The sequence below is a fragment of the Zophobas morio genome, unplaced genomic scaffold (assembly GCF_036711695.1).
Source record: "Zophobas morio isolate AGI-343-1 ecotype UQ-CSIRO unplaced genomic scaffold, CSIRO_AGI_Zmor_V1 ptg000021l, whole genome shotgun sequence".
NCBI lineage: Eukaryota > Metazoa > Arthropoda > Insecta > Coleoptera > Tenebrionidae > Zophobas > Zophobas morio.
In genome coordinates, this window is record NW_026972126.1 from 14,545,522 (window position 1) to 14,572,003 (window position 26,482).

At 29.4% G+C, this 26,482-nt stretch overlaps 2 protein-coding genes across 4 annotated transcripts in view; one reads left to right on the top strand and one right to left on the bottom strand.

Moving 5' to 3' along the window:
- LOC135131961 (protein OSCP1) overlaps nucleotides 1-7,468 on the bottom strand; it is a 21,312-nt gene extending 13,844 nt beyond the window's left edge. For 2 of the 3 annotated variants that reach the window (XM_064059839.1, XM_064059840.1), the window contains exon 1: nucleotides 7,350-7,468. In XM_064059839.1, coding sequence (XP_063915909.1) covers nucleotides 7,350-7,461 — 112 coding nt within the window. In that variant the 5' untranslated portion in view covers nucleotides 7,462-7,468. Of the gene's footprint in view, nucleotides 1-7,079; nucleotides 7,325-7,349 lie in introns of those variants that run through there. The other variant, XM_064059841.1, reaches the window with a different exon arrangement.
- Nucleotides 7,469-16,323: 8,855 nt separating this feature from the next.
- On the top strand, nucleotides 16,324-22,598 carry LOC135131962 (SET and MYND domain-containing protein 4-like). The gene is made up of 4 exons (XM_064059843.1): nucleotides 16,324-17,005; nucleotides 18,628-18,996; nucleotides 19,096-19,694; nucleotides 22,272-22,598. Exons 1-4 carry the CDS (start codon nucleotides 16,592-16,594, stop codon nucleotides 22,588-22,590), a joined length of 1,701 nt encoding a protein of 566 aa, XP_063915913.1. The 5' UTR covers nucleotides 16,324-16,591; the 3' UTR covers nucleotides 22,591-22,598.
- The last annotated feature ends 3,884 nt before the right edge of the window (nucleotides 22,599-26,482 follow it).

Below are 26,482 nucleotides of genomic sequence, written 5' to 3' on the forward strand. Positions count from 1 at the left end.
TGTAAATTTTTTGATATCCCCGTATGAATATTTTAACCCTTTTTCGCGCTTTCGAGATATCAAAAAAATGTTTTCGACCCCAATTTTTTTTTTAATCTTCGTCCGACCTATTAACACTTTGTTTTCCGAATTAGCTCGTCAAGATCTGCATCCCTGAATTTTTTGAGAATTTTTAGCAACTTTTCAAAAAAACTCAATTTTATAATTCTCTCTCCCGTTATGGATTTTATATTATTTTTGGAGATTTCAGGATATTAAAAAAAGTTTCAATTTAATTTTTCGAAAATCTTGGTCCGTTTTTGAACGTTTTTCGAAATTTTTAGATATTTAACAAATTTTACTTTTCAAATCGAATTTTTTGAACATCTTGGTTGGAGCTATTTATCTTTTTTGAACCAACTCGTCGAGATCTATATCCCAGATTTTTTGGGGCATTTTTAGACAACGATTTAATGTTTTTCCAAATACCCCCTACGATTTTTTTACCGTTTTTTGAAATTTCAAGATATTTAAAAAATCATAGTCTGGGAGCATTAATGTTTTTTAAATGAACTCGTCGAAATTTGTAGTTCTAAATTTTTTGAGTTTTTTTAGACAACTTTTCAAAAATATCAATTTTCCAGTTCTTCGAGATTTCGAGATATTTAAAAAAAATTCAAGTCAAATTTTTCGACAATCTTGGTCCGGGACCAATAACACTTGATCTTTTTCGAATTAATTCGTCAAGATGTATATCCCAGAATTCTTTCAGGATTTTTAAGCAATTTTTCAAAAATGTAAATTTTTTGATATCCCCGTATGAATGTTTTAACCCTTTTTCGCGCTTTCGAGATATCAAAAAAATGTTTTCGACCCCAATTTTTTTTTTAATCTTCGTCTGACCAATTAACACTTTGTTGTCCGAATTAGCTCGTCGAGATCTGCATCCCTGAATTTTTTGAGAATTTTTAGCAACTTTTCAAAAAAAGTCAATTTACTAATTCTCTCTCGTTATGAATATTTTACTGTTTTTGGAGATTCAGGATTATTAAAAAAAACATTTTTAAATTAAATTTTTCGAAAATCTTGGTTCATTTTTGAACGTTTTTCGAAATTTCTAGATATTTAACTAATTTTACTTTTCTAATCAAATTTTTCGAAAATCTTGGTTCGGAGCTATTTATCTTTTTGAGATCAACACGTCGAGATCTATATCCTAGAATTTTTTGGGCATTTTCAGGCAACTTTTCAAAATTGTTTTCATCCACCCCTATGATTTTTGACCGTTTTTTGAAATTTCAAGATATTTAAAAAATTGTAATTTAAACCGATTTTACGAAAATCTTGGTCGGGGAGCATTAAGGTGTTTTTTAAATGAACTCGTAGAAATCTATGTAGTTCTAAATATTTTGAGGATTTTTAGACAACTTTTCAAAGATATCAATTTTTCGATACTCCAGCAATTAATTTTTTACGTTTTTCAAGCTTTCGGGGTCTTAAAAAATACATAAATATTTTGAAAATCTTGGGATCATTAAGTTTTATCATTTTCGAAGTAGCTCGTGGAGTTCTATATCCATGAATTTTTTAGACAACGTTTCAAAATTCTCAATTTTCCAGTTTTTCGAAATTTCGATTTATTAAAAAAAAAACATTTTCAAATTGAGTTTTTCGAAAATCTTGGTTCGTTTTTGAACGTTTTTCCAAATTTGTAGATATATATTTAATAACTTTTACTTTTCAAATCGAATTTTTTCAAAATTTTAATTTGCAGCTGTTTATCTTACTTTATCTTTTTTGAATCAGCTCGTCGAGATTTATATACTAGAATTGTTTTAACATTTTTAGGCGACTTTCCAAAAATATTATTTTTTCACCCATGCCTTGTTGACGGTTTTTTGAAATTTTAAAATATTTAAAAATCCTACTTTTAAACCGAATTTTTCGAAGAACCATCAAAATGTTTTTTAAATGAACTCGTTGATATTCATATTTATGCATTTTTTACGGATTTTTGGGCAACTTTTCAAAAATTTTTTCGACGTTTTCAAACCGAGTTTTTCGGAAATCTTGCTTTGGAGCTTTACGTTTTAGACAACCCCTATGATTATTTGACCGATTTTCGAAATTTCAAGATATTTAGAAATAAATATTTTCAAACCGACTTTTTTTTTATTTTGTTTCGGGATACATTTCGAGATTTACGTCCCAATAATTGTTACAGATTTTTAGGCAAATACTTCAATTTTTCGTTCCCCCTCAATGTATGAGTTTTTTGACAGTTTCCAGATTTCAAGACGAAAAATATCTTTCAAATGTCAAAACAAATTGTTTGAAAATCTTGTTCCGTCTTTAAACGTTTTTCGAAATTTCTAGATATTTAAAAAAAATCTTTTAACCGAAATTTTGAAAACCATGATCCGAAGCTATTTATCTTTTTTTGAGTTAATTCGCGAGATCTATATTGCAGAATTTTTTGGTCATTTTTGGGTAAATATTTAAAAAACGCTCCTTTCAAACCGATTTTTTAGAAAATCTTGGTCCGGCAGCACTAATATGTTTTTTGAAATGAACTCGTCAGAATATATGTCTAAATTGTTTAAGGACTTTTAAGCAACTTTTTAACAAAAAACTCATTTTTCTAATGTTTACCGGGAAGAGAGATCCCCATATGGATTTTTACCGATTTTGAAGATTTCGGGGTATTAAAAAAACATTTTCAAACCGAAAAATCTTGGCCCGTTTTGACCGTTTTTCGAAAATCTTGGTTCGGAGATAAGTATTTATCTTTTTTGAATCAACTCGTCGAGATCTGTGTCCCAGATATTTTTTGGCATTTTTAGGCAACTTTTAAACACAATTTTTTCACCCATCCCTTAATGATTTTTTGACCGTTTTTGAAATTTCAAGATATTTAAAAAATCCCACTTTCAAACCGATTTTTTCGAAGATCTTGGTCGGGAGGCACTAATGTTTTTTAAACGAACTCGTCGAAATCTATATATTTCTAAATTTTTAGGCAACTTTTCAAAAATACCGATTTTTCAATACTCCCGCATTATTTTTTTACCGTTTTTTTAATCTTCGGGGTATTTTCAAATTTTAAATCGAATTTTTCAAAAATCGAGTGTCGGGGATTTTAACACTTTTTTATCGCTTTTGTAGGTTTCAAGTTACTTTACGCAAATTTTTTCAACCCGAATCTTTTCAAAAATGTTTGAGGTTTTTAGGCAACTTTTCAAAATTCTCAATTTTCCAGTTCTTCGAGATTTCGAGATATTTAAAAAAATCAAGTCGAATTTTTCGAAAATCTTGGTCCGGTACCATTAACACTTCATCGTTTTTGAATTATTTAGTCAAGATGCATATCCTAGAATTGTTTGAGGATTTTTAAGCAACTTTTCAAAAATGTTGATTAAATCTTCGCCCGGAATTTTTTGAGAATTTTAGGCAACTTTTCAAAGAACTCAATTTTCTAATACCTCTCTCCCCTTATCGATAATTTACTGTTTTTGGAGATTTCTAGTTATAAAAAAAAAATAAATTCAAATTACATTTTTTGAAAATCTTGGTTCATTTTTGGAAGTTTCCAGAAATGTCTAGATTTTTAACACATTTTCGAATCAGCTCGTGGAAGTTTTTTTTAAGACTATTAGACAACTTTTCGAAATATTCAACTTTTCGAAGAAGAAGATTCGCTGTATCCCTGGATTTTTTGGTAACTTTTTCAAAAAAATCAGTTTGCTAAGACTCTTCTCCCTTTATGGATTTTTTACCGTTTTTGGAGATTTCGAGGGGTTAAAAACGAACATTTCCAACTTGAATTTTTCGAAAATCATGATCCGTTTTTGAACGTTTTTCGAAATGTATAGATATTTAACAAATTTTATTTTGCAAATCGAATTTTTAAAAAATCTAGGCCGTTTTTCGAAATTTTTAGATATTTAACAATTACTTTTCAAATCTAATTTTTCGAAAATCTGGATGCGGTGCTATATAAACAATTTGTAAATCACGTTCAAACCGAATATTTTGGAACTCTAAGGGCCGGTTTATAGAACAGCGAGTTAAATATTTAATCCTCGATTAGGTTAACAGAGAATTAAAATATGGAATATGAGCCCGTGATTGGTTAAAATATGCGCGTTGCTTCGCAACGGACCTCAGTTAAAAGTTAATCGCGAATTAACTTTAACTTCGCTTTCTATAAATCGGGTCTTAGTCCGGGAGCGTTAACTTTTATTATTCATCAGCTCGCTGAGTTCTACATCCATGAATCTTTTGAGGGCCTTAGAAAATGTTTCAAAATTCCAGTATTCAAATCATGTTCAAATCCAATTTTTCGAAATTCTTGGTTCATTTTTGACTGTTTTTCGAAATTTCTATATATTTAAAAATCATAACTTTCAAACACCTCAATTTTTCTCTCCTCCCCCATGATTCTTTACCGTTTTTTGAAAATCTCGGGATATTTAAAAAATCTTACGTTCAAATCGAATGTTTTCAAATATCTTGGAGACCATTTTTATGTTTTTTGAATTGACTCGTCAAGATCCATACATCCCTGAATTTTTTGGGGAATTGTATGCAACTGTTTAAAAATATCAATTTTTTGTTACCCCTGTATCAATTTTTGAGCGCTTTTCGACCTTTAGAACTGTTAAAAAATACACCTTTTTAAATTTTAAGCGGAATTTTTCGAAAACTTTGTCCCGGAGCTAGTAACACTTTGTGTTGTAGGCAACTTTTCATCACCCCCTCGTATGATTTTTTTATTGTTTTTCTAAGTTTCAAGTTATAAAAAAAAATCAAACAATCTTTTCCGAAATTTTTAGATATCTAACAAATTTTACGTTTCAAATCGAATTTTTCGGAAATCTTGGTCCGTTTTGGCCCGTTTTTCGAAATTGTTAGATATTTGACCAATTTTATTTTTAAATCGAGATTTATATCCCAGAATTTTTTGAATATTTTTAGGCAACTTTTCAAAAATATTATTTTTTCACCTATCCCCTATGATTTTTTGGCCGTTTTTCGCAATTACAACACGTTTAAAAAATCCCACTTTCAAACCGATTTTTTCGAAAGTCTGGTCCGGGACCATTAAGATGTTTTCTAAATGATCTCGTTCAGATCTATATAACCCTAAATTTTTTCAAAAATCTCAATTTTTCGATACCACGGACATTTTTGTCCGTTTTTCGAGCTTCCGAGATACTAAAAAAAAGAATCAAATGTTCAAACCGAATTTTTCGAAAATCTTGGTCCGGAGCTATTAACACTTGATGTTTTATACAACCCGTATGATTTTTTGGCCGTTTTTCGAAATGTCAAGATATTTAGAAACATTTTTTTCAAATCAAACTTTTTGAAAACCTAAAACACTTTTTCCGTTTTTCGAAATTTTTAGAAATTTACAAATCGAATTTTTCAAAATTTTGGAAACCATTTTCATGTTTTTTGAATTAACTCGTTGTGATCCATGCATCCTTGAATTTTTTGGAGATTTTTATGCAATTTTTAAAAATCTCAATGCACGAGTTTTTGTTTGACAATTTTTTCAGATTTCGAGATAACAAAAAAATATACATATTTTTTTTAACTTTAAATCGAATTTTTCGAAAATCTTAGTCCGTCTTTAAGCGTTTTTCGAATAAAAAAAAACAAACTTTTAAACCGAAACTATTTATCTCACTTAATCTTTTTCGAATCCGCTCGTTGAGCTCTGTATTCCAGAATTTTTGGAAGATTTTTAAGTAACCTTTTAAAAATCGCAAATTTTCATTTCTTCCCACTATGATTTTTGACCGTTTTTCGAAATGTAGAAGTAATAAAAAAAGAACATACTTTCAAACCAAATTTTTCGAAAATTTGGGTAAAGAGTTATTAATACTTTATATTTTCCAAATTAGCCCGTCTTTGAATTTTTTTGAAGATATGAAGTCAACTTTTCAAAAACTTTAATTCTCCTCCCCTTATGATTTTTTTCACCAATTTTCGAGATTTTGAGATAAAAAAAAACTTCTTCGAAATTTCCAAATATTCAAAAAACCGAATTTTCAAATCAAATTTTTTGAAAATCTTGATCTGGTACCATGGTTATGTTCTTTGAATGATTGAATGAAGCCATTAGGTTGTTGCGATACTTTAAACATTTTTGAAAATCTTGGTCCAGAACCTTTATGATTTTCGATCAAAAACCTTAATTTCCAAGCCGAATTTTTCGAAAATCTTGGTCCGGGACCATTAACAGTTTGTTTTACGAATCAGCTGTCTCAGAATTTTTGAGTAGAGAACTTTTAACTTATTTGATCTTCAAACTCCAAAAGAATATAGATAGAATACGAACGACGTTTAAAGTTCCGTATTATCTCACTATTGTCTCAGTGTTATAAAAGACAAACCTGATTTCTTTCATAGATATAATACCGCATGAACGAAAAAAGTCATCTTGCAAGCTTTGAAATTAAACGTTAAAAAATATATGTTGGCAACACCCACGAGTTCTTTGTTTGGTTTGATATTTACAACAAATAACTGTCAAATAAAGTGTTAAATAGTTGAAATATTTTGAAAATAAATTTCGTTGCTAACCAGAGGACTTTTTTTTTGGTGAAATGGATTAGATGCATTGATTTTGAAGCCAAATTTTAGGTTGGCAATGCTGCAAGAACTTGACAAATTTCTGTGTTGACAAATATGACAATTTTGGCGTAAAATAGACATGTACCAACTTACAAAAAGGCACTAGACACTGAGTAAAAATTACTAAAATTATATACTTGTCAAAAGCACAAAATACATACATTAGTTGTTATTATGAGTCAGTATATAGAATGTTTCCCTGTTTCAAGAGTTATCGATGTAAATAGCCAGTCAGTAAATAAATTTGCAACATAGCGCGTAATAATAATAATACTAACAACACAATTCTACGTAAGTACTTGGAACCGACAATAAGTATGTTTACTTTCTACGATAAAGATATGGTGATAAAATTGTCGAAATGTTTAGCTACTTTTAGTATCTCCAATAATTTAGTAGCAGGAAATTTTCCAGAAAAAAAATTTCGTGCGACAGTTTCCTGCAATTTTTCAAACCTATTTTGTGCAAAAACTCCCATCTTCAACCCTGCGGCGCAATTTTCATCGCCCGTCCTTCTAGAAAAGCCCGTTTTGATGTCAACTCCGCGAATGCGTCAGTGCTGCAGGTGTGGGCGATCAATTGTGAATAATTGAGCGCAATTGAACGTAGTGCAACCCACTCGCTAATGTTTCGATTGAAAATGTGTAGAATAAGCAATTTGGGGTTTGTTTCGGTTGGCAAGCGCTGTCGTGCATAATGCAGTGCATTGAAAGCGGTTTTTTCACCTAAATTCGTTCGATCGAGAGGCACGTTTTGAGCTTGTAGTCTTTGAGCAACAACAAACACCATTTCTGAGCCAAGATTGAGAACAACGAACGGTGTAACATAGTGAGACATTTTGCCGACAACTGAGGCGGCAATCGATAACACCGTATGAAAATGTCCATTGATAGGAAAAATTCTATTGTACATACACTTAGGGGCCGCGCTGGCGCCATCTCGCGGCCTGGTTGCGCCCAGTTGAGATTTCCTGTAAAATTCGATTAGCGAATAAACGTTTGTGCAACCAGTGCTCAGATGCTGTGCGAGCTTATGTAAATGGTTTTTTTCTTTTATTAGGCGTTAGCCGAGGTGAAGAGTTATTCGAGCGCGCTTTGAAAAATATCTACTTATAAATGAATGCGGACGTGAATAAGTAACTATCTGTCGTAGAAAAAAATATGAATTTTGAAAATATAGGTTAATTAAGATATTGTTCTTCAATAACTACTAAAGGTCAAAGGTGCTGCTATGTCCAGGAAGAATATATCTGGGACGAAATTGTACAACCCGTAGGATGTAGATGAAAAATATAATTGGCTATTTTTGTGTTGGCGAAATTGTACACTGTATTAGGGTCTAAATGAGCATACTGTAATTTTAAATTTTTCAAAAGACAACAAGCGTGTTTGCAAGCGCTCGTTAAACCTCGTGGAATAACTATACATTAACTAAAGGTGTTGCTTACCACAGCTGTCACAGTATTGAAAGTTAACAGTGCTTTCAGTAGTATTTGATTTTTAGTTTCACAGTTCATCTAGACAATTAGTCTTCAAAATTTGGGTAAGACATTAATGTTAATTTAGGAATTATATGTAGAATAAATTAAATAAAATATACTTATCTTTCGTTCCATTCACACGTTTGATGATGTCACCTGGAAGTAGATGTTGCATTTTCGTTCTCGTTATTAAGTATTTTTTATACTTAAAGTTAATTTTTTTTTCGATTTTTCACTTTTTTAAGAGAAACACCGACATATTGAAAGAATGAGAACCAAAAAATAGAGTAAGATGCAGTAATGAAATACAAGTATTCCATTTGATAAAACTCGAATATCGATATTTGAAAATTGTAATGTTTTAGGTTTTTTATAAACACTCGGTATATTAAAATTTAATTTACAGAAGACTCTTAAATAATTTTAGTTTTTAGGACTCAAAGAACCATATAAGTTTGGTCTTTAACGTTTTTTGTGTTTTTATTATGTAGTGACTCACTCTGTATATCAAAATCAGTTTAAACAGTATGTCTTTTTTTTGACTTAAAACAAGTATTTCATCTAAAAAAACTTTGGAATAATGCATTTTTTTAAATAAATCATTTTTTTATCCAGATGACAATTAGAAAAAAGTTGTTGTTGCAATGCAATTTGACCGAAAAAACTTCTCTAGTAGACCGTGGAATTTAGTTTTAAAATAAATATGTTGGCATTTTTATTTGACAGTTGTTTCACTGAAATTGTCAAAATGAATAATGAACGCGTTAGTGTTGCCAACATAATTGTTTAGAAGATTTTTTTTATATCGAATAATACTTCCGTAGTTTTCTCGATGTGTTATGACCCCTAAAACGTTACGTAAAAATTTCAGAGTTAATTGTCTAAACAATTGGACTTGTTTAATGAATAATTATCCTCTAGAGATGAGGAAAGTTCCGCCGAAATAATTTTTATTGTTTATACAGAGTGTTTTCCAAATTGAGTCGTAAAGCGAATTATTGTATCATATAAATATGTAGTTTCAAAACAGTTTCCTCAAATACTGGGGAACAATAATTTTTTAGATTGTATATGTTATGAAAAAATTACAGAAAATTGCGAACATTTTTCCTGTGTTTTTGTGCCAAAGGATTTATGATGTATATGTATATTTGTCCAAAATAAAAAAAAATGGTCTAAGGTTATTTAGAAAGAAATTTTTTTTTTTTGTAAGTCCTATGAGTTAAAATAGTTAAAATAAACAAAATGGAGGTTGACTCATAAACTACAAATATCGAAGTATATTGTTTTATAAAATTTAAATATCCTTTATTTCCCAAAATGTTGAACTGACGTTACAAAATTATTGCTGGGGATAATTAGGCATATTTTTACCACCTACATGGTATTTCTAATATTTACAAAATTTGACCACAATCGGTTCAGTAGTATTGGAGATTACCTGTCTAATAAAAATAAACAACAGGCAATTTAATTTTCGATTTTCCTATTTTAAATTTATAAATTTTTCAATTTTAAATTTTCAGATTTTGTTTTTGCAATATATTTTTTTCTATTTAAAATTCTGCAAAAATTCTTCGGTTTTTCGAATTTTCAAATTTTTCTTTCATCACTTTCGTTTGCAATTTTTGGAGTTTTCAGCTTGGAACTTTCCATTTTTCGATTTTTCAATTTCTTAAATTTTCGATTTACCAATTTTTGGATTTTTCAATTTTTCGAACTTCAAATTAAAGTTTTGCACTTCTTCAATATTTGAATTTTGAATTTTTTTTTCTTTACTTTTCGATTTACAATTTTACGAATTTTTAACTCTGAATTTTTTATTTTTAGATTTTTGGTTTGTACTTTTTCGAATTTTCTATTTTATATTTTTCAAGTTGAGATCTTTGGAATTTTTCACATTTTTCGATTTTGCGATTTTTTGAGTTTTCATCTTTCAGACACGATTTTTAATTTTTGATTAGATTTTGAAATTTTTTAGTTTTCAGTATTTCGATTTTATGACTGTTTACAATTTTGCGATTTTTTAATATTCTATTTTTGAATGCCCTGATTATTCAGACTTGAAAATTTTTAAATTAACATCATCCGATTTTTCGGTTTTTTGTTTTTCAATTTATCAATTTTAAATTTTTATATTTTGCAATTAATAAATTAGTTAATTCTTCAATTTTCAAATTTTCGATTTTTCAGTTTTTAAGTATTTTTTTTTAATTTCTGGATTTTACATTTTTCTACGTTTCCATTGTATAAATGTTTCAATATTACAGTTTTTGATTCTTCAATTTTTTTAATTTTTCAACTTTTGAATTTTGCATGTCTCAATTTTTTTATTTTGGTGGTGGGGATGACTACACAATTTTTTTACCACCTACATGGTATTCCTAATATACATATGTACAAAATTTGACAACAATCGGTTCAGTAGTTTTGGAGGTTATCTGTCCAATAAAAATTTTCAGTTTCTGTTTTTGCAACATGTGTAGTTTTCAATTTAAAATTTTGCAATTCTTCAATATTTCGAATTTTCGATTTTTTTTTTCTTTCTTCTCTTTTCGATTTATAATTTTACGAGCTTTTAACTCCTAATTTTTCACTTTCTTCGACTTTGCCATTTTTTGAGTTTTCGCCTTTCAGATACTAATTGAAATTTTCGAATTTTCAATTTTTCGTTTTTCCAGTTTTACCATTTTTCCAGGTTTTGATCAGATTTTGTCTTTTCAATATTGGGATTTTTTAATACGCTATTTTTGAATGTCCCGATTTTTCAGGCTTGAAAATTTTTGAATTGACATCAACCGATTTTTCGGTTTTTTTGTTTTTCAATTAATCAATTTTAAATTTTTATATTTTGCAATTAATAAATTAGTTAATTGTTCAATTTTCAAATTTTCGATTTTTCAATTTATGAATTAAAAATAAAGTTTTTAATTCTGGATTTTTATTTTTTCTATGTTTCCATTGTACAAATGTTTCAATTTAACAGTTTTTGTTTCTTCAATTCTTTGAATTTTTTAACTTTTAAATTTTGTATTTCCCAATTTGTTAATTATTGGTAGGGATGACTAGACAAATTTTTTACCATCTACATGGTATTTCTAATATACATATGATACAAAATTTGACAACAATCACTCTAGTAGTTTTGGAGATTACCTGTCTAATAAAAATTTTCAGTTTTTGTTTTTGCAATATTTCCAATTTCCAATTTTCAATTGAAAATTCTGCAATTCTTCAATATTTCGATTTTTCAATTTTTTTATTCTTTGCTTCTGTTTGCAATTTTTCAAATTTGAATTTTTCCATTTTGTGATTCTACAATTTCTTAAATTTTCCATTTTCCCAATTTTTAGATTTTTCAATTTTTCGATCTTCAATTCAAAATTTTGCAATTCTTCACTTTTCGATTTACAATTTTAGGAGTTTTTAACTCTGAATTTTTCAATTTTTCGATTTTTCAATTTTTTGTTTCTTAGATTTTGCGGTTTGTAATTTCTTGAATTTTCTATTTTATATTGGACTATTCGAAATTTTCGATTTTTCGCTTCTCATAAACTACAAGGATCGAAGTATATTGTTTTATAAAATTTAAATGACCTTTACTTCCCAGAATGTTGAACTGACGTCACAAAATTATTGCTGGGGATAATTAGGCAAATTTTTTACCTTCTACATGGTATTCCTAATATATACAAAATTTGGCCACCATCGGTCCAGTAGTTTTAGAGATTACTTGTCTAATAAAAATAAACAACAGGCAATTTAATTTTCGATTTTCCTATTTTAAATTTGTCAATTTTAGAATTTTAAATTTTCAGATTTTGTTTTTGCAATATATTTTTTTTCAATTAAAAATTCTGCAAAAATTCTTCGATATTTCGAATTTTCAAATTTTTCTTTCTTCACTTTCGTTTTCAATTTTTGGAGTTTTCAGCTTGAAATTTTCCATTTTTCGATTTTTCAATTTCTTAAATTTTCGATTTTCCAGTTTTTGGATTTTTAAATTTTTTTAATTTCAATTTAAAGTTTTGCACTTCTTCAATATTTGAATTTTGTATTTTTTTCTTTCTTCACTTTTCGGTTTACAATTTTGCGAATTTTTAACTCTGAATTTTTCAATTTTTCGATTTCTGGTTTGTAATTTGTCGAATTTTCTATTTTATATTTTCAGGTGGAGATCTTTGGAATTTTTCAATTTTTCAGAATTTTTAAATTTTGGATTTTTCGGTTTTTAAGTATTTTTTTTTAATTTCTGAATTTTTAATTTTTCCACTTTGTACAATTGTTTCAATATTACAGTTTTTGATTCTTCAATTTTTTTAATTTTTTAACTTTTGAATTGTGTATGTCCCAATTTTTTTATTTTGGTGGTGGGGATGACTAGACAATTTTTTTACAACCTACATAGTATTCCTAATATGCATATGTACACACTTTGACAACAATCGGTCCAGTAGTTTTGGAGATTATCTGTCTAATAAAAATTTTCAGTTTTTCTTTTTGCAACATTCGTAGTTTTCAATTTAAAATTTTGCGATTTTGCAATATTTCAATTTTTCAAATTTTTCTTTCTTCACTTCCGTTTGCGATTTTTCGAGCTTGAATTCAAAATTTTGCAATTCTTCAATATTTCGAATTTTCGATTTTTTTCTTTCTTCTCTTTTCGATTTACAATTTTACGAGTTGTGAACTCCGAATTTTTCACTTTTTTCGATTTTGCCAATTTTTTGAGTCGCCTTCCAGATACTATTTGAAATTTTCGAATTTTCAATTAATACGCTACTTTGGAATGTCCCGATTTTTCAGGCTTGAAAATTTTTGAATTGACATCAACCAATTTTTCGGTTTTTTGTTTTTCAATTAATCAATTTTAAATTTTTAAGTTTTGCAATTATGTAATAAATTAGTTAATTGTTCAATTTTTTGAAAATTGAGAAATTGAAAAATAAAAAACCAAAAAATCGGTTGATGAGAATTCAAAAATTTTCAAGTCTGAAATATTGAAAAAAATAGTAACATTGCAGAAACGAAAAGTCGGTAATTTCGAATAGTATAATATAAAATAGAAAATTCGAGAAATTACAAACCGAAAAATCTAAGAAACAAAGGATCGAAAAATTGAAAAATTCAGGGTAAAAAAACTCGTAAAATTGCATATCGAAAAGTGAATAACGAAAAAAAATAAAAATTCAACATATTGAAAGATGGCAAAATTTTGAATTGAAGCTCGAAAAATTGAAAAATCTAAAAATGAGGGAATCGAAAATTTAAGGAAATGTGGAATCGAAAAATGGAAAAATTCAAAGTTGAAAACTCGCAAAATTCCAATTATGGAAGTGAAGAAAGAAAAATTTGATAAAAGGAAGTCTGAACATTTTTATTAGACAGGGACTCTCCAAAACTACTGGACCGATTGTTGTCAAATTTTGTATATTTATATTAGGAATACCATGTAGGTGGTAAAAAATTTGTCTAATCATCCCCACCAATAAAATTAAAAAATTGGGAAATACAAAATACAAAAGTTGCAAAATTCGAAAAATTGAAGAAAAAAAGCTGTAAAAAATCTAGGCATTCAAAAATAGAATTTTAAAAAATCGCATAATTGAAAAGTCATAAAATTGAATTATTGAAAACAAAAAATTTCAAAATCTAATCAGAACCTGCAAAAATGGTAAAAGTGGAGAAACGAAAAATTGAAAAGTCGAAAATTTCAAATAGTATCTGAAAGTTGAAAACTTAAAAAATCGCAAAATCGAAAAAAGTGAAAAACTCAAAAGTTCTCAACTTGAAAAATATAAAACAGAAAATTCGAGAAATTAAAAATAAAGGATCTAAAAATTGAAAAAAAACAACAAATTTTATTTCATTATTTCTTGTTTCATCATCATCTTGATCATTTTAACGACAGTTGAAAATTTCATATCACTGGTAACTAGTGTAGATGATTATTTGTCTAATAAATTCCTGTAACACATAGACTGAAACGGAAAACATACATTTTCATATTCTACAAACTGTGGAAGTTCACAAAAAGTCATTCACTGTCTCTCGATAAAAATATACACAATCTAAGAGTTTTCTCGCTCAGAAACGTCAAAATTAAGTATTTTTGAATTGTTTGTAACTTCGTAACGGTATTTTTTTTTCATCATTTTATTTTAAACAAACTGAACGCAGCCCTTGAAGAAAAATTTAAAAAAAGAAAAGTTGTAAAATCAAAAAAAGTTGAAAAAGTGAAAAAATGACAATCGAAAAATTGAAGAAACAGAGAATTGAAAAATCAAACTGAAAAAATTGCGAAAACAAAATCTGAAATTAAAAAACTGAAAAATAGAAAATTTGAAAAACTAAAAATCAAAAAATTGGATGACTGAAAATTCGAACATTTTCATCACCGTAAAATTAAAAAATTGGAAAATACAAAATTCCAAAGTTGAAAAATTAAAAAAATTGAATAAAAAAAAAATAAAAATTCAGAAATAAAAAAAAAATTTAAAAACGCAAACTCGAAAATTTGAAAATTGGAATTTGAACCAATTTATTAATTCCAAAATCCAAAAAATTAAACTTGAGAAACTGAAAAACAAAAAACCGAAAAATCGGTTGATGTGAATTCAAAAATTTTCAAGTCTGAAATATTGAAAAAGATGGTAAAATTGGAGAAGCGAAAAATCGAAAATTCCGAATAGTATAAAATAAAATCGAAAATTTCCACTAGTATAATATAAAATAGAAAATTCAAGAAATTACAAACCGAAAAATCTAAGAAACAAAAAATTGAAAAATCGAAAAATTGAAAAATTCAAATTTAAAAACTTCTAAAATTGTAAATCGGAAAGTGAAGAATTGCAAAATTTTGAATTGAAGCTCGGAAAAATTGGGTATTCTCCAAAGCTACTGGACCGATTGTTGTCAAATTTTGTATTATATGTATATTAGGAATACCATGTAAGTGGTAAAAAATTTGTCTAGTCATCCTCACCAATAAAATTTACAAATTGGGACATACAAAATTCAAAAGTTAAAAAATTAAAAAAATAAAAGAAACAAAAACTGTAAAATTGAAACATTTGTACAATGGAAACATAGAAAAAATAAAAATCCAGAAATTAAAAACAAAGTTTTTAATTTACAAACTGAAAAATCGAATTCAATTTTAAAATTCTTTTTTTGCATTGTACAAATGTGTCAATTTTACAGTTTTTGTTTCTTCAGTTGTTACAATTTTTCTACTTTTGAACTTTGTATCTCCCATTTTTTAAAATTTTTCATTGCTGGAAATGTTCGAATTTTCAGTCATCCGATTTTCTGATTTTTAGTTTTTCAATTTTTCGATTTTTCAGTTTTTTAAATTTCCCATTTTTCAAATTTTCTATTTTTCAGTGTTTGAAATTTTTAGATTAGTTTTTCAGTTTGATTTTCCAATTCTCCGTTTCTTCAATTTTTGATTTGTGATTTTTTTCACTTTTCCAATTTTTTTGATTTTACTAGTTTCCTTTTTTAAATTTTTGATTTTTGAATTTCCTGTTTTTGATTTTGGAATAAATTATATTATTCTTCATATGTATTATTTTACCATCTTCAAGGGCTGCACTCAGCAAAAAATTACTGTTACAAAGTTACAAACAATTTTGATAAAAATCAAAAATACTCAATTTTGACGTTTCTGAAGCGAAAAAACTCTTAGATTTTGTGTGTTTTTATCGAGGGACAGTGATGACTTTTAGTGAACTTCTAATTTTGTTTCTTTGACGTTCCACAGTTTGTAGAATATGAAAATGTAATTTTTGCGTTTCAGTCTATGTGTTACAGGAATTTATTAGACAAATAATCATGTACACTAGTTACCAGTGATATGGAATTTTTCACTGTCGTTAAAATGATTAGGGTGATGATGAAATAAGAAATAATGAAATAAAATTTGTTTTGTTTTCTTATGATTTAATTATAATTAAATATAGCATATATCATAGTCTGCTCTCTTTCAGGAATATTTCATATTCTTTAAGTGACTCATATTACTGTTTGCGAAACGAATATAATGATGAAAATATTAAAAATATTTATTTTCAATTGTAAAAGGAAACCTGCTGTTTCCTAGTAGTAGAAAGCCACTTTATATGTGTATTTTTCAGTCCTTTATGTACTAAGTTACTCATATAAATATTTGAAAAATATGGTCGCCGCCACGCCATCTCCCGGTGACTCTCCGTTCCAAAAATCAGGTACCTCTTGGTTATTTTGCTTTTTTCCGGTTTTGTAACACTCGTCTCCTGTTTCAGGAGGATCATAACTCACCACGCACTACTAACAATTCTGCAATAAACCAAATTCCATGTTTGTCAATGTTACCACAATTTCATTTATTTCCCACCTTTCTGCGCTCTTCGCTGGCGCACCTGTTAAAAAAATTTTTTTTGCGCTAGCTATAAAAGGCTGCTTCCCGCTCAAAAACGTCCCTTTTGTGTTTGTGAGTGTTCAAGAATGGACGGAGCGAAGAAAGTAACCGACGAAAAAATCAGGACGAAGGATAATATCGTGGCCTACGAGACCATTCTGAAGGAGCGCGTTTTCGAGGAGTTCGGCGAAATTGATACCTTTACACAACAATTTGAAGCGTTAACGACGAACTATGAGAGGGTCACTTATATGTATGATTACATGGTGAGGTACGATCTGCTGAAGGGCCGATATTGGAAGGATTTGAAGAACGACGAGGTGGCTCGACGCCACAAGAAAAAGGGGGATAACAACTTCGCGAGAGGAGATTTTCCGTCGGCTCTGAAGCATTACACCAGGTGCATTATGAAAGCGGAGAGTGGCGTGCTTCGCGGCTTGGCCTACGCTAATAGATCTGCGGCTTTGTTCAAGCTTTCCTTGTACAGGGAGTGTTTAGAGGTGGGTAAAAAAAGGTTGTCATTATCAGTTATCAGCTTCTAGAGCTGGCTAAAAAATGCGGAATTGAAAATTTTATAAATATTTGTAGTGTCTCCGCAAATTTTAGACGCTCTAAATATGTTGTTTTATCGCCATTTAACTTTAACATCGTGGAAGTAAACTTTTTTCTTCTTTTTTTTTTTAATTTCTGACGATAATTTTTTCTGTCTTCATGACAAATTTTATTGGTCCTAATTTTATTTCAAAGTGAATGTCGGTTCAAAGAGACCCAAAACCACCAATAGGTATATCTAACTCATTTTTTATCACCAACTATTTTTTTAATTTTTTTGTGTTTATCTGATATCTTTAAGGTACTCTTTTATCAATGTATGTGACTGCACTTCGATGAATTAAATCACATTTAAAAAGTACCTACAAAATTTTTAGAAATATCGATACATCTAAAAGTGATTTTAAAATTATTTGTAAAGTTTTATATACAACTTGGTTGGCTTAATAATTTTTTAAAATGACGTCAACAAACTTTCTGGGCAGGTTTTATCGTTAATATTTTGCGTTCCCTAAGAATTTTATTGTGTAAATTTTGGTGGTCCAAACTTGGTAATTTTTAGGATGAATCGTATGCGAATTTTATGAAAAGACGCCATCATTTTTTGAAAGGCATGTAATAGACAAATTTTGCGTTGTATCCCTTTCATGATAATCTCACAACACATTTAAAGTTTCAAATTGATGCTTTGTAGTTTCTGAAATGATTTATCTGTCAATATCGTCATTACTTGACAAACAAAATGGCGAAAACCGTTTTTTGTATTGTGTTAAGAAAAATGTCCAAGTCGCTTATCTCAACCAAAAAACTGAAAAAAATTATCTAGTTTTGCTGAAAACGTTGATAAATTCTAAGCAACTGTGTCATGTTTTAACGTGTCTTAAGTATGAAGATTAAAGTTGCACGGTTCTTTGAGGACTGGATATATTTAAATGAAACACCCTATATATTTTTACATATGTACGGTTAGGGACACGGAATTTCAAACGACAACCAACTTTCCGCCATTTAAAAACATTGTAGTCTTATACCTTATTGTCATTATGATTGACAGGTCGTTTGAAATTCCGTGTCCCAAACTGTACTTTGATTGATCCCTTTCTAGGCTTTAGAACCACCGTTTATTTCTGAAATTCCGACGCGACGTTGCCATGTTACAATTTTCTTGAAATTTTTTAGCAAAAAAAAATGAAAAAATATGGCAGTAGGGTTATTTTTAACATTTGTCTTACAATATTTTTTGAAATGATAAATAAAAGGTACGCACTTTATTGTGGTGGAAATAAAATTAAACTTCGGATGTAGAGTATTTTTATAAAAAAAAATACAATTTTCAAATATCGATAGTTCACTTTTTCCAAATAGAACGAGCCATGTGCTCTTTCACCCTTTGTGGTTCAGTTCTGACTCAATAAATATACAGGCTCTGCTAAAATTTCGGCAAAAACTCAGGAGGTTATTTCTTGGAATATTTTAAGATCTTTTTGTATTTTATTACTGCATCTTATTCTACTATCTAAAAAAATGTCAGTACACCGAATACAAAATTACCGCTATATACATTTTTTAGGACATCAAGCGAGCTGTGGGAAATAATTACCCTGGAAGTCTGCGGCCTAGTTTACTATATCGCCGAGAGCGGGCAACGCAGATGCTGGGAAGAACCAGAACACCGAAGTACCACGAACGCACCCCAACCCTCCCTAGAGGAGCAAGGAATCGCAATACACCGCATGCGCATTGTATCAAGCAGATACATGTTGAGCTCGACGAGAACTCAAGACGTAGAGTATTGGTTAACAACATAACACCGGCAGGCAAATTAATTTCCGTAGAAACTTCGATGGTGAACGTGGTGTCGGGGAAATCCGATTTGTACCATTGCCACCAGTGCTTAAACATATGCTACAACCCCACCCCTTGTCTGACTTGCACCCAGGTATGTCTATTTTCTCGAAAGTAATATCTGCAATTTAAATTTGGCGCGCTTTGACGTCACGCCTATTCTGCACCTACTAACACAAATTTTCTTTAACAGGTAGTTTACTGCGGCCAAAACTGTGCTTTAGACGCATGGTACGACTACCACCAGTACGAATGCGCCATTTTGAGCCCCCTGAAGCGGTGGGTGGGTTACTGCAAATCGTTGCTTGTGGGCGTCAAAATGATATTCTTAGCGAAGCTAGAACAGTTTCGCAATGATTTTGATAGATATTTAAATCCGATTGAAAACATTGTGAAGAAAGATGTCCCTAAGGATAACATGTTTTTGGCGCTGGCTGCAAGTGTAATTTATTACTTCATAAGGGATTTTACAAAATTCTTTCCGGAAGAAAGCAAAAGAGATCCAAACTTCGATAATCAGTTTAAGGACGATCTGTTCAAATATCTGCATATGGCGTATGTTTTTTCTGCCGAAATCACCGAAGCTAAACAAGTTTTTGGGGTTGCTCCGCTAAGACCTTTCCAAGATGTTTACATTGAGAAAGAGTCCTTTGGCCTTGGTATCTATCCTTTCTTTATGCACTTTAGACACGCTTGTTGTCCAAATGTCGTGATTCATCACTATGGCTCGACGATGGTTTTAAGAACGACGAGAAAGTGTTTGAAGGGGGAAGAGCTTTTTGTCAGTTATGGGTAAGTCTCTGTTTTTTAATTTTTATTTTTTCATTGAAATCCGAAATCGAGTAATTGAGTCCTTGTTCAAATAAATTACGGAGTTCTGTTCTCACTTGTTGATGAACATTTAACTTTAAACACTATCATGTCCTCATCGTAAATATAAAAATCAAATCATAAGAAATGTGCCTCTCTTGAAGCTGAAGTTGTCTAACATTTATGAAAACTCGGCTCCGATCGGTTCGTTGGATTAATTCTGGGTTTGTGCCTGATATGTTTCGGTAATGAGTTAGGCCGATGTAAATTTACCTTCCTCTAGACTAATGATATTATTGTTATTTTTTTATTATGTGGCGAAACTTAAAGTACTGTGACTATTAATGTCTGAAGCAAATTTTTATGTTGGCAATTCTGAATTATTGGCAGCAATGTTCGTAGTTGTCAGTTTTGACATGACAGTACCAAAAAAATGTGATGACAAGCGGGCAGCGTCATAAATGTTAATTTGACAATCAGGTATGCCATCATAATAATTTAAATGCGTTGCCCACTCGACAAAAAAATTTAACCTTAATTGTCATTCAGTCTTCATAGGGGGGACTAAATATACCCCCAAGTACCGCGTTGCCAAATTGTGCTCTGTATGTATGCTGTACATTACCGTCAACTGTAGATATAGTATCGGGAACTGATGTGTTAACACTGCTGCCAATAATTCCGAATTACCAACACAAAAATTTGCTTCAATCATTAATAATCTCGGTGGATAATTAACGGATGTTCAGTTGAAAAACTCATCAAGTTGGTTTTGGTTGAAACGTAAATACAGGGTCTCAGCTGAAAGTAGCTAATAGCTTGAGAACGGTTTTCTTAAAAAAACTCAAAATTTTTTAAATTTGCTGTTGCGCAATCTTTGGCTTTAAATTTGAACTATTTGGACGACAACCAAGACTTCAACAATAATAATGTGTGTTTCGTTTTTAGGACGTTCTTTTTTTTAATGACACACCCTATATATTTTTACATATTTACATTCGTTTGACCCCCTAGGCTTTATTTCTGAAATTCTGACGTCACGTTGCCATGTAGTAAACACATTTTTTTACAAAATAGTAGGGTTATTTTTAACATTTGTGTTATAATGTTTTTTGGAGAAATAAATAAAAGGTACGCGCCATGTTGTGACGTAAATAAAATAAAATTTTCGTATACAGAGCATTTATTAAAAAAAATAATCTTTACAATTTTCAAATATCAATATTTCAGATTTTTCAAATAGAGCGCCCTGTATGTTTTACTGCATTTTATTCTATGTTTTATTTTATTTCTTCGTTGTTAAGTATTTTCTATTTGAAAGTTGATGGTTATTGCGATTTTTTACTTTTTTAAGAGATAAGAGATGAATGAGAACAAAAATACAGGAAGATACAATAATAAAATACAGGGTGTTTTATTTGAAATTTCTAATGTTTTATTTGTTTCTTTTATAAACAACCTGTATATTAAAATTTGATTTAATTGGTATCACAACAAAACGCGTACCATGAAAATATAAATTTTAGACGAGCCATGTGCACTTTAACCCGTGTTGTAGTTCAGATTTGACTTAGTTTTCTTATTATAGTTGCTGAGATGGTCGATAATAAAAATACAGGGTGTTTACTAAAATTTTCAAAAAATTTAACGCGTTATTTCTTACACTATTTTAAGATCTTTTTCTCCTTTAATGATTTTCGGATAAAAGCTTTGCAAAAACAACAATACTTTAATGGTAAAATAAACGAAGGAATAACCCCCTTGATTTTTTACCGCATGTTTAGTAAACACCCTGTATATTTCCACTCTGAGTCTTAAAAAAAAGTTAAATATTTTCATATTTTAACTGAAATAAAATACAGGGTGTTCTATGATTTACTTGATACCACTACAAATTGCATACCTCTGTTAACTGATATGTTAACATTCCTGTTAATAATACAGAATTACCAACACAAAAATTTGTTTCAATTATTAATAGTCACCTGGTAGATATAATTAACGATTGTTCAATTGAAAAAGTCGTCAAGTTGAGTTCATTTTTTTAAACGTGTTATTTTTTCGTTTTGGTGTTTTTTTTTTTGTTACAAATATTTAGCAGTTTTAATTGCATGAACAATTAAAATATACTGATTTCGGTAAACTAGGAAGTATTTATTATTTAGTAAAGTCAAGGTTTTCTTAAAAAACTCATTTTTTTTTTAATTTGCTGTTGCCCCATCTTTGGTTTTAAATTTGAACTATTTTGACGACAATCAAGACTTCAACAACATCTATCGCGAGTGGTACCAATCAAGTAAAAAACATGGTAATATTTGTCCGCACTCAAATTTATGTTGGCAACAATGAATCTTTTAAATTGTGCACCACTTTCGTGATTCACTGCTGCCAAACTAAATTTAAGTGTGGATAAATATTATCATGTCTAGTCACACAGATGTGAAAGATACAGGGCGTAGTGAAATTTAAAAAATCATATGGCTGCGCGCGCATGAAAATATTTTTTTTTAATAAATTCTAGTTTGCTTTTTGCTAATTCATATACTTATCCTCTTTCAGGCCCCACTATTACTACCACGACCAACGTGACCGTAGGAATTTTATCTGGCGCATGTTTTACTACGAGTGTACATGTTTGGTCTGTGATCGTAATGTCCCTATCATGGCCATATTGGAGGAATGTGTTACTGAAGAACGCTACAAAGCCATCACAGCTAAAGCCACCAAATGCTTTGTGGATAAAATCGTAAACACAAAAGACGCTCTTGTGGACCTGGTGGACGCCATCGACACAGAATACAACGTGGAGAAATACTTATACACCCTAGCATTATGGTACTACTATGACCTGTTGGGAAATAGAAGACGCGTTCCTTAATTTTAAACTGTACGTAACGTTTGTACTTTTATAAATAAAGGAATCAAGGAGATTAAGTTAGTATGACTTAAATGCACTACTCAGACTAAAATTCTTATCACATAGGTGGTAATTAATAAATTAGTTATTTCTTCAATTTTCAAATTTTCGATTTTTCAATTTTTGGATTTTTCAATTTTTCGAGCTTCAATTCAAAATTTTGCAATTCTTCAATATTTCGAATTTTGGATTTTTTCTTTCTTCACTTTTTGATTTGCAATTTTACGAGTTTTTAACTCTGAATTTTGCAATTTCTCGATTCTTGGTTTGTAATTTCTCGAATTTTCTAACTATTTTATATTTTTCAAGTTGAATTTTTCACTTTTTTCGATTTTTTGAGTTTTCAACTTTCGGATACTATACCTTTTCGACTGTTCAATTTTTCGTTTCTCCAGTTTTACCATTTTTGCAGGTTTTGATTAGATTTTGAAATTTTTAATTTTCAAAATTTCGATTTGATGACTCTTCAATTTTGCGATTTTTTAATACCTACTGTAGCGGAGATTCCAAAGCGCTCCCCTAGTACCCTCTCGAGGGCGCTGTCCTCGGCAGCGCCAGTACCAACCCCATCACACTTACCCCCACTGGAACATGCACCCCACGCATCTCAACCCTACCTATAAAAGGGCCAACGCGACCACTTGCCAGGCACCGTTTTCGGTTCGCGTGCGCCGCTTCGACGTCGTCATCTTCAGGGCTGCACTGATCCAGGTCCCCTGCACCGCATCGGCATTCAGGGCTGCACTGTCTAGGTCCCCTGTGCCGCATCGTCGACGTCTTCATCACCAGGGTTGCACTATCTATGTCCCCTGCGCCGCATCGCCGACGTCTTCATCAGGGTCGCACTGTCCAGGTCCCCTGTGTCACCGCCGGCGTCATCCACTTCGACGCTCCGAGTCCGAGGAGCCGCCATCATCCCCGCCGAGGTTGCCGCCACTTCGAGAACCCCTACATTATACTTTTGACTTGTATTATTTTTATATATCAATAAACCACTGAGCTACCACGCTACGTATTTTTTAATGTTCCGATTATTCAGACTCGAAAATTTTTGAATTGTCATCATCGATTTTTCGGTTTTTTGTTTTTCAATTTCTCAATTTTAAATTTTTGTATTTTGGAATTAATAAATTAGTTCATTCTTCAATTTGCTAATTTTCGATTCTTCAGTTTTTAAATAGGTTTATATTTTTTTAATTTCTGGATTTTTCATTTTTCAATGTTTCAATTTTACAGTTTTTGTTTCTTTAATTTATTCAATTTTTCTAGTTTTCAATTTTGTATTTCCTATTTTTTTAATTTTATTGGTGGGGATGACTAGACACATTTTTTACCAACTACCTTTTCCTGATATACATATGTACAAAATTTGACAACAATCGGTCCAGTAGTTTCGGAGATTACCTACCTAATAAACATTTTCAGATTTTGTTTTTGCAATATTTCCAGCTTTCAATTTAAAATTCGGCAATTCTTCCATGTTTCGAATTTTCGATTTTTTTTCTTCACTTTTCGATTTGCAATTTTACGAGTTTTTACTCTGAATTTTTCAATTTTTGTACTTTTGTTTGTAATTTCTCGAATTTCCTATTTCATATTTTTTAAGTTGAGAGCTTTTGAATTTTTCACTTTTTTCGATTTTTTGAGTTTTCAACTTTCAGATATTATTTGAATTTTCGACTTTTCAATTTTTCGTTCCCCCGGTTTTACAGTTTTGCAAGTTTTGATTAGATTTTGAAATTTTTTAGTTATTTTTTTAATGTTGCGATTTTTTGGGCTTGAAAATTTTTGAATTGACATCAACTGATTTTCCGGTTTTTTGCTTTTCAATTTCTCAATTTTAAATTGTTGTACATAATTTGCACTCAATAAATAAGTTAATTTTTCAATTTTCAAATTTTCGATTTTTCAGTTTTTATATTTATAATTCTTTTCTTGCAATGTACAAATGTTTCAATTTTACAGTTTCTGTTTCTTAAATTTTTTTAATTTTTCATGTTTTGAAGTTTGTATTTCCTAAATTTTTAATTTTATTGGTGGGGATGATTAGTCAAATTTTTTACCACCTACATGGTATTCCTAATATACATATAATACAAAATTTGCAACAATCGGTCCAATAGTTCTGGAAATTACCTGTCTAATAAAAATTTTCAATATTTTGAATTTTCGATTTTTTTTTCTTTCTTCTCTTTTCGATTTACAGTTTTACGAGTTTTTAACTCCGAATTTTTTACTTTTTTCGAATTTGCCGTTTTTTGAATTTCAGCCTTTCAGATACTATTTGAAATTTTAGAATTTTCAATTTCTCGTTTTTCCAGTTTTACCATTTTTGCAAATTTTGACCATATTTTGAGATTTTTTAGTTTTCAATATTATGATTTTATGACCCTTTTCAATATTGCGATTTTTTAATATGCTATTTTGGAATGTACCGATTTTTCAGGCCTGACAGTTTTTGGATTGACATCAACCAATTTTTCGGTATTTTGTTTTTAGTAAGTAAGTAAGTAAGTAAGTTTTATTTGTCTACAATGATCAAATACATTAGAACACGAGACACGTCAAAGATGAAATTTACATTTTAAATGACATAACAAAATAACATAACAAAATAAACAAACTACAATTACACAAGAAATTCAGACAGATTATACGGTTCAGTTTCACAAATATATTTGAACACCTCTCCTTTAAATATTTTCACCGAGGCAATTTCTTTAATTGCTGACGGTAAGTGATTATAACATTTAATTTTCATTTAATCAATTTTAAATTTTTATATTCTGCAATTAATAAATTAGTTAATTGTTCAAATTTCAAATTTTCGATTTTTCAGTTTTTAAATTAAAAACTTTGTTTTTAATTTCTGGATTTTTAATTTTTCTATGTTTCCATTGTACAAATGTTTCAATTTTACAGTTTTTGTTTTTTCAATTTTTTTGATTTTTTTAACTTTTGAATTTTGTATTTCCCAATTTGTTAATTTTGTTGACTAGACAAATTTTTTACCACGTACATGGTATTCCTAATAATATGTTCAAAATTTGACAACAATCGGTCTAGTAGTTTTGGAGATTACTTGTCTAATAAAAATTTTCAGATTTTGTTTTTGCAATATTTCTAGATTTCAATTTAAAATTTTGCAATTCTTCAATATTTCGATTTTTCAAATTTTTCTTTCTTCACTTCTGTTTGCAATTTTTCAACTTTGAATTTTTTCATTTTTTGATTCCACACTTTCTTAAATTTTCGATTTCCCAATTTTTAGATTTTCAATTTTCCGAGCTTCAATTCAAAATTTTGCAATTCTTCACTTTTCGATTTACAATTTTAGGAGTTTTTAACTCTGAATTTTCAATTTCTCGATTTTTCAATTGTTGTTTTTTAAATTTTCCGGTTTGTAATTTCTTGAATTTTTTATTTTATATTATACTATTCGAAATTTTCGATTTTATATTATACTATTCGAAATTTTCGATTTTTCGCGTCTCCAATTTTACCATTTTTTTCAATACTTCAGACAGAAAATTGAATTCACATCAACCGGTTTTTTGTTTTTCAATTTGTCAATTTTAGTTTTTTGGATTTTGGAATTAATAAATTAGTTCATATTTTAGTTTTCAAATTTTCGATTTTTCGTTTTTAAATTATTTTTTTAATTTCTGAATTTTTAGTTTTTTTATTTCTTCAATTTTTTAATTTTTCAACTTTTGAATTTTGTATTTCCCAATTTTTAATTTTACAGTGATGAAAATGTTCGAATTTTCAGTCATCCAATGTTTTGATTTTTAGTTTTTCAATTTCAAATTTTTAGATTTTGTTTTCGCAATTTTTTCAGTTTGATTTTTCA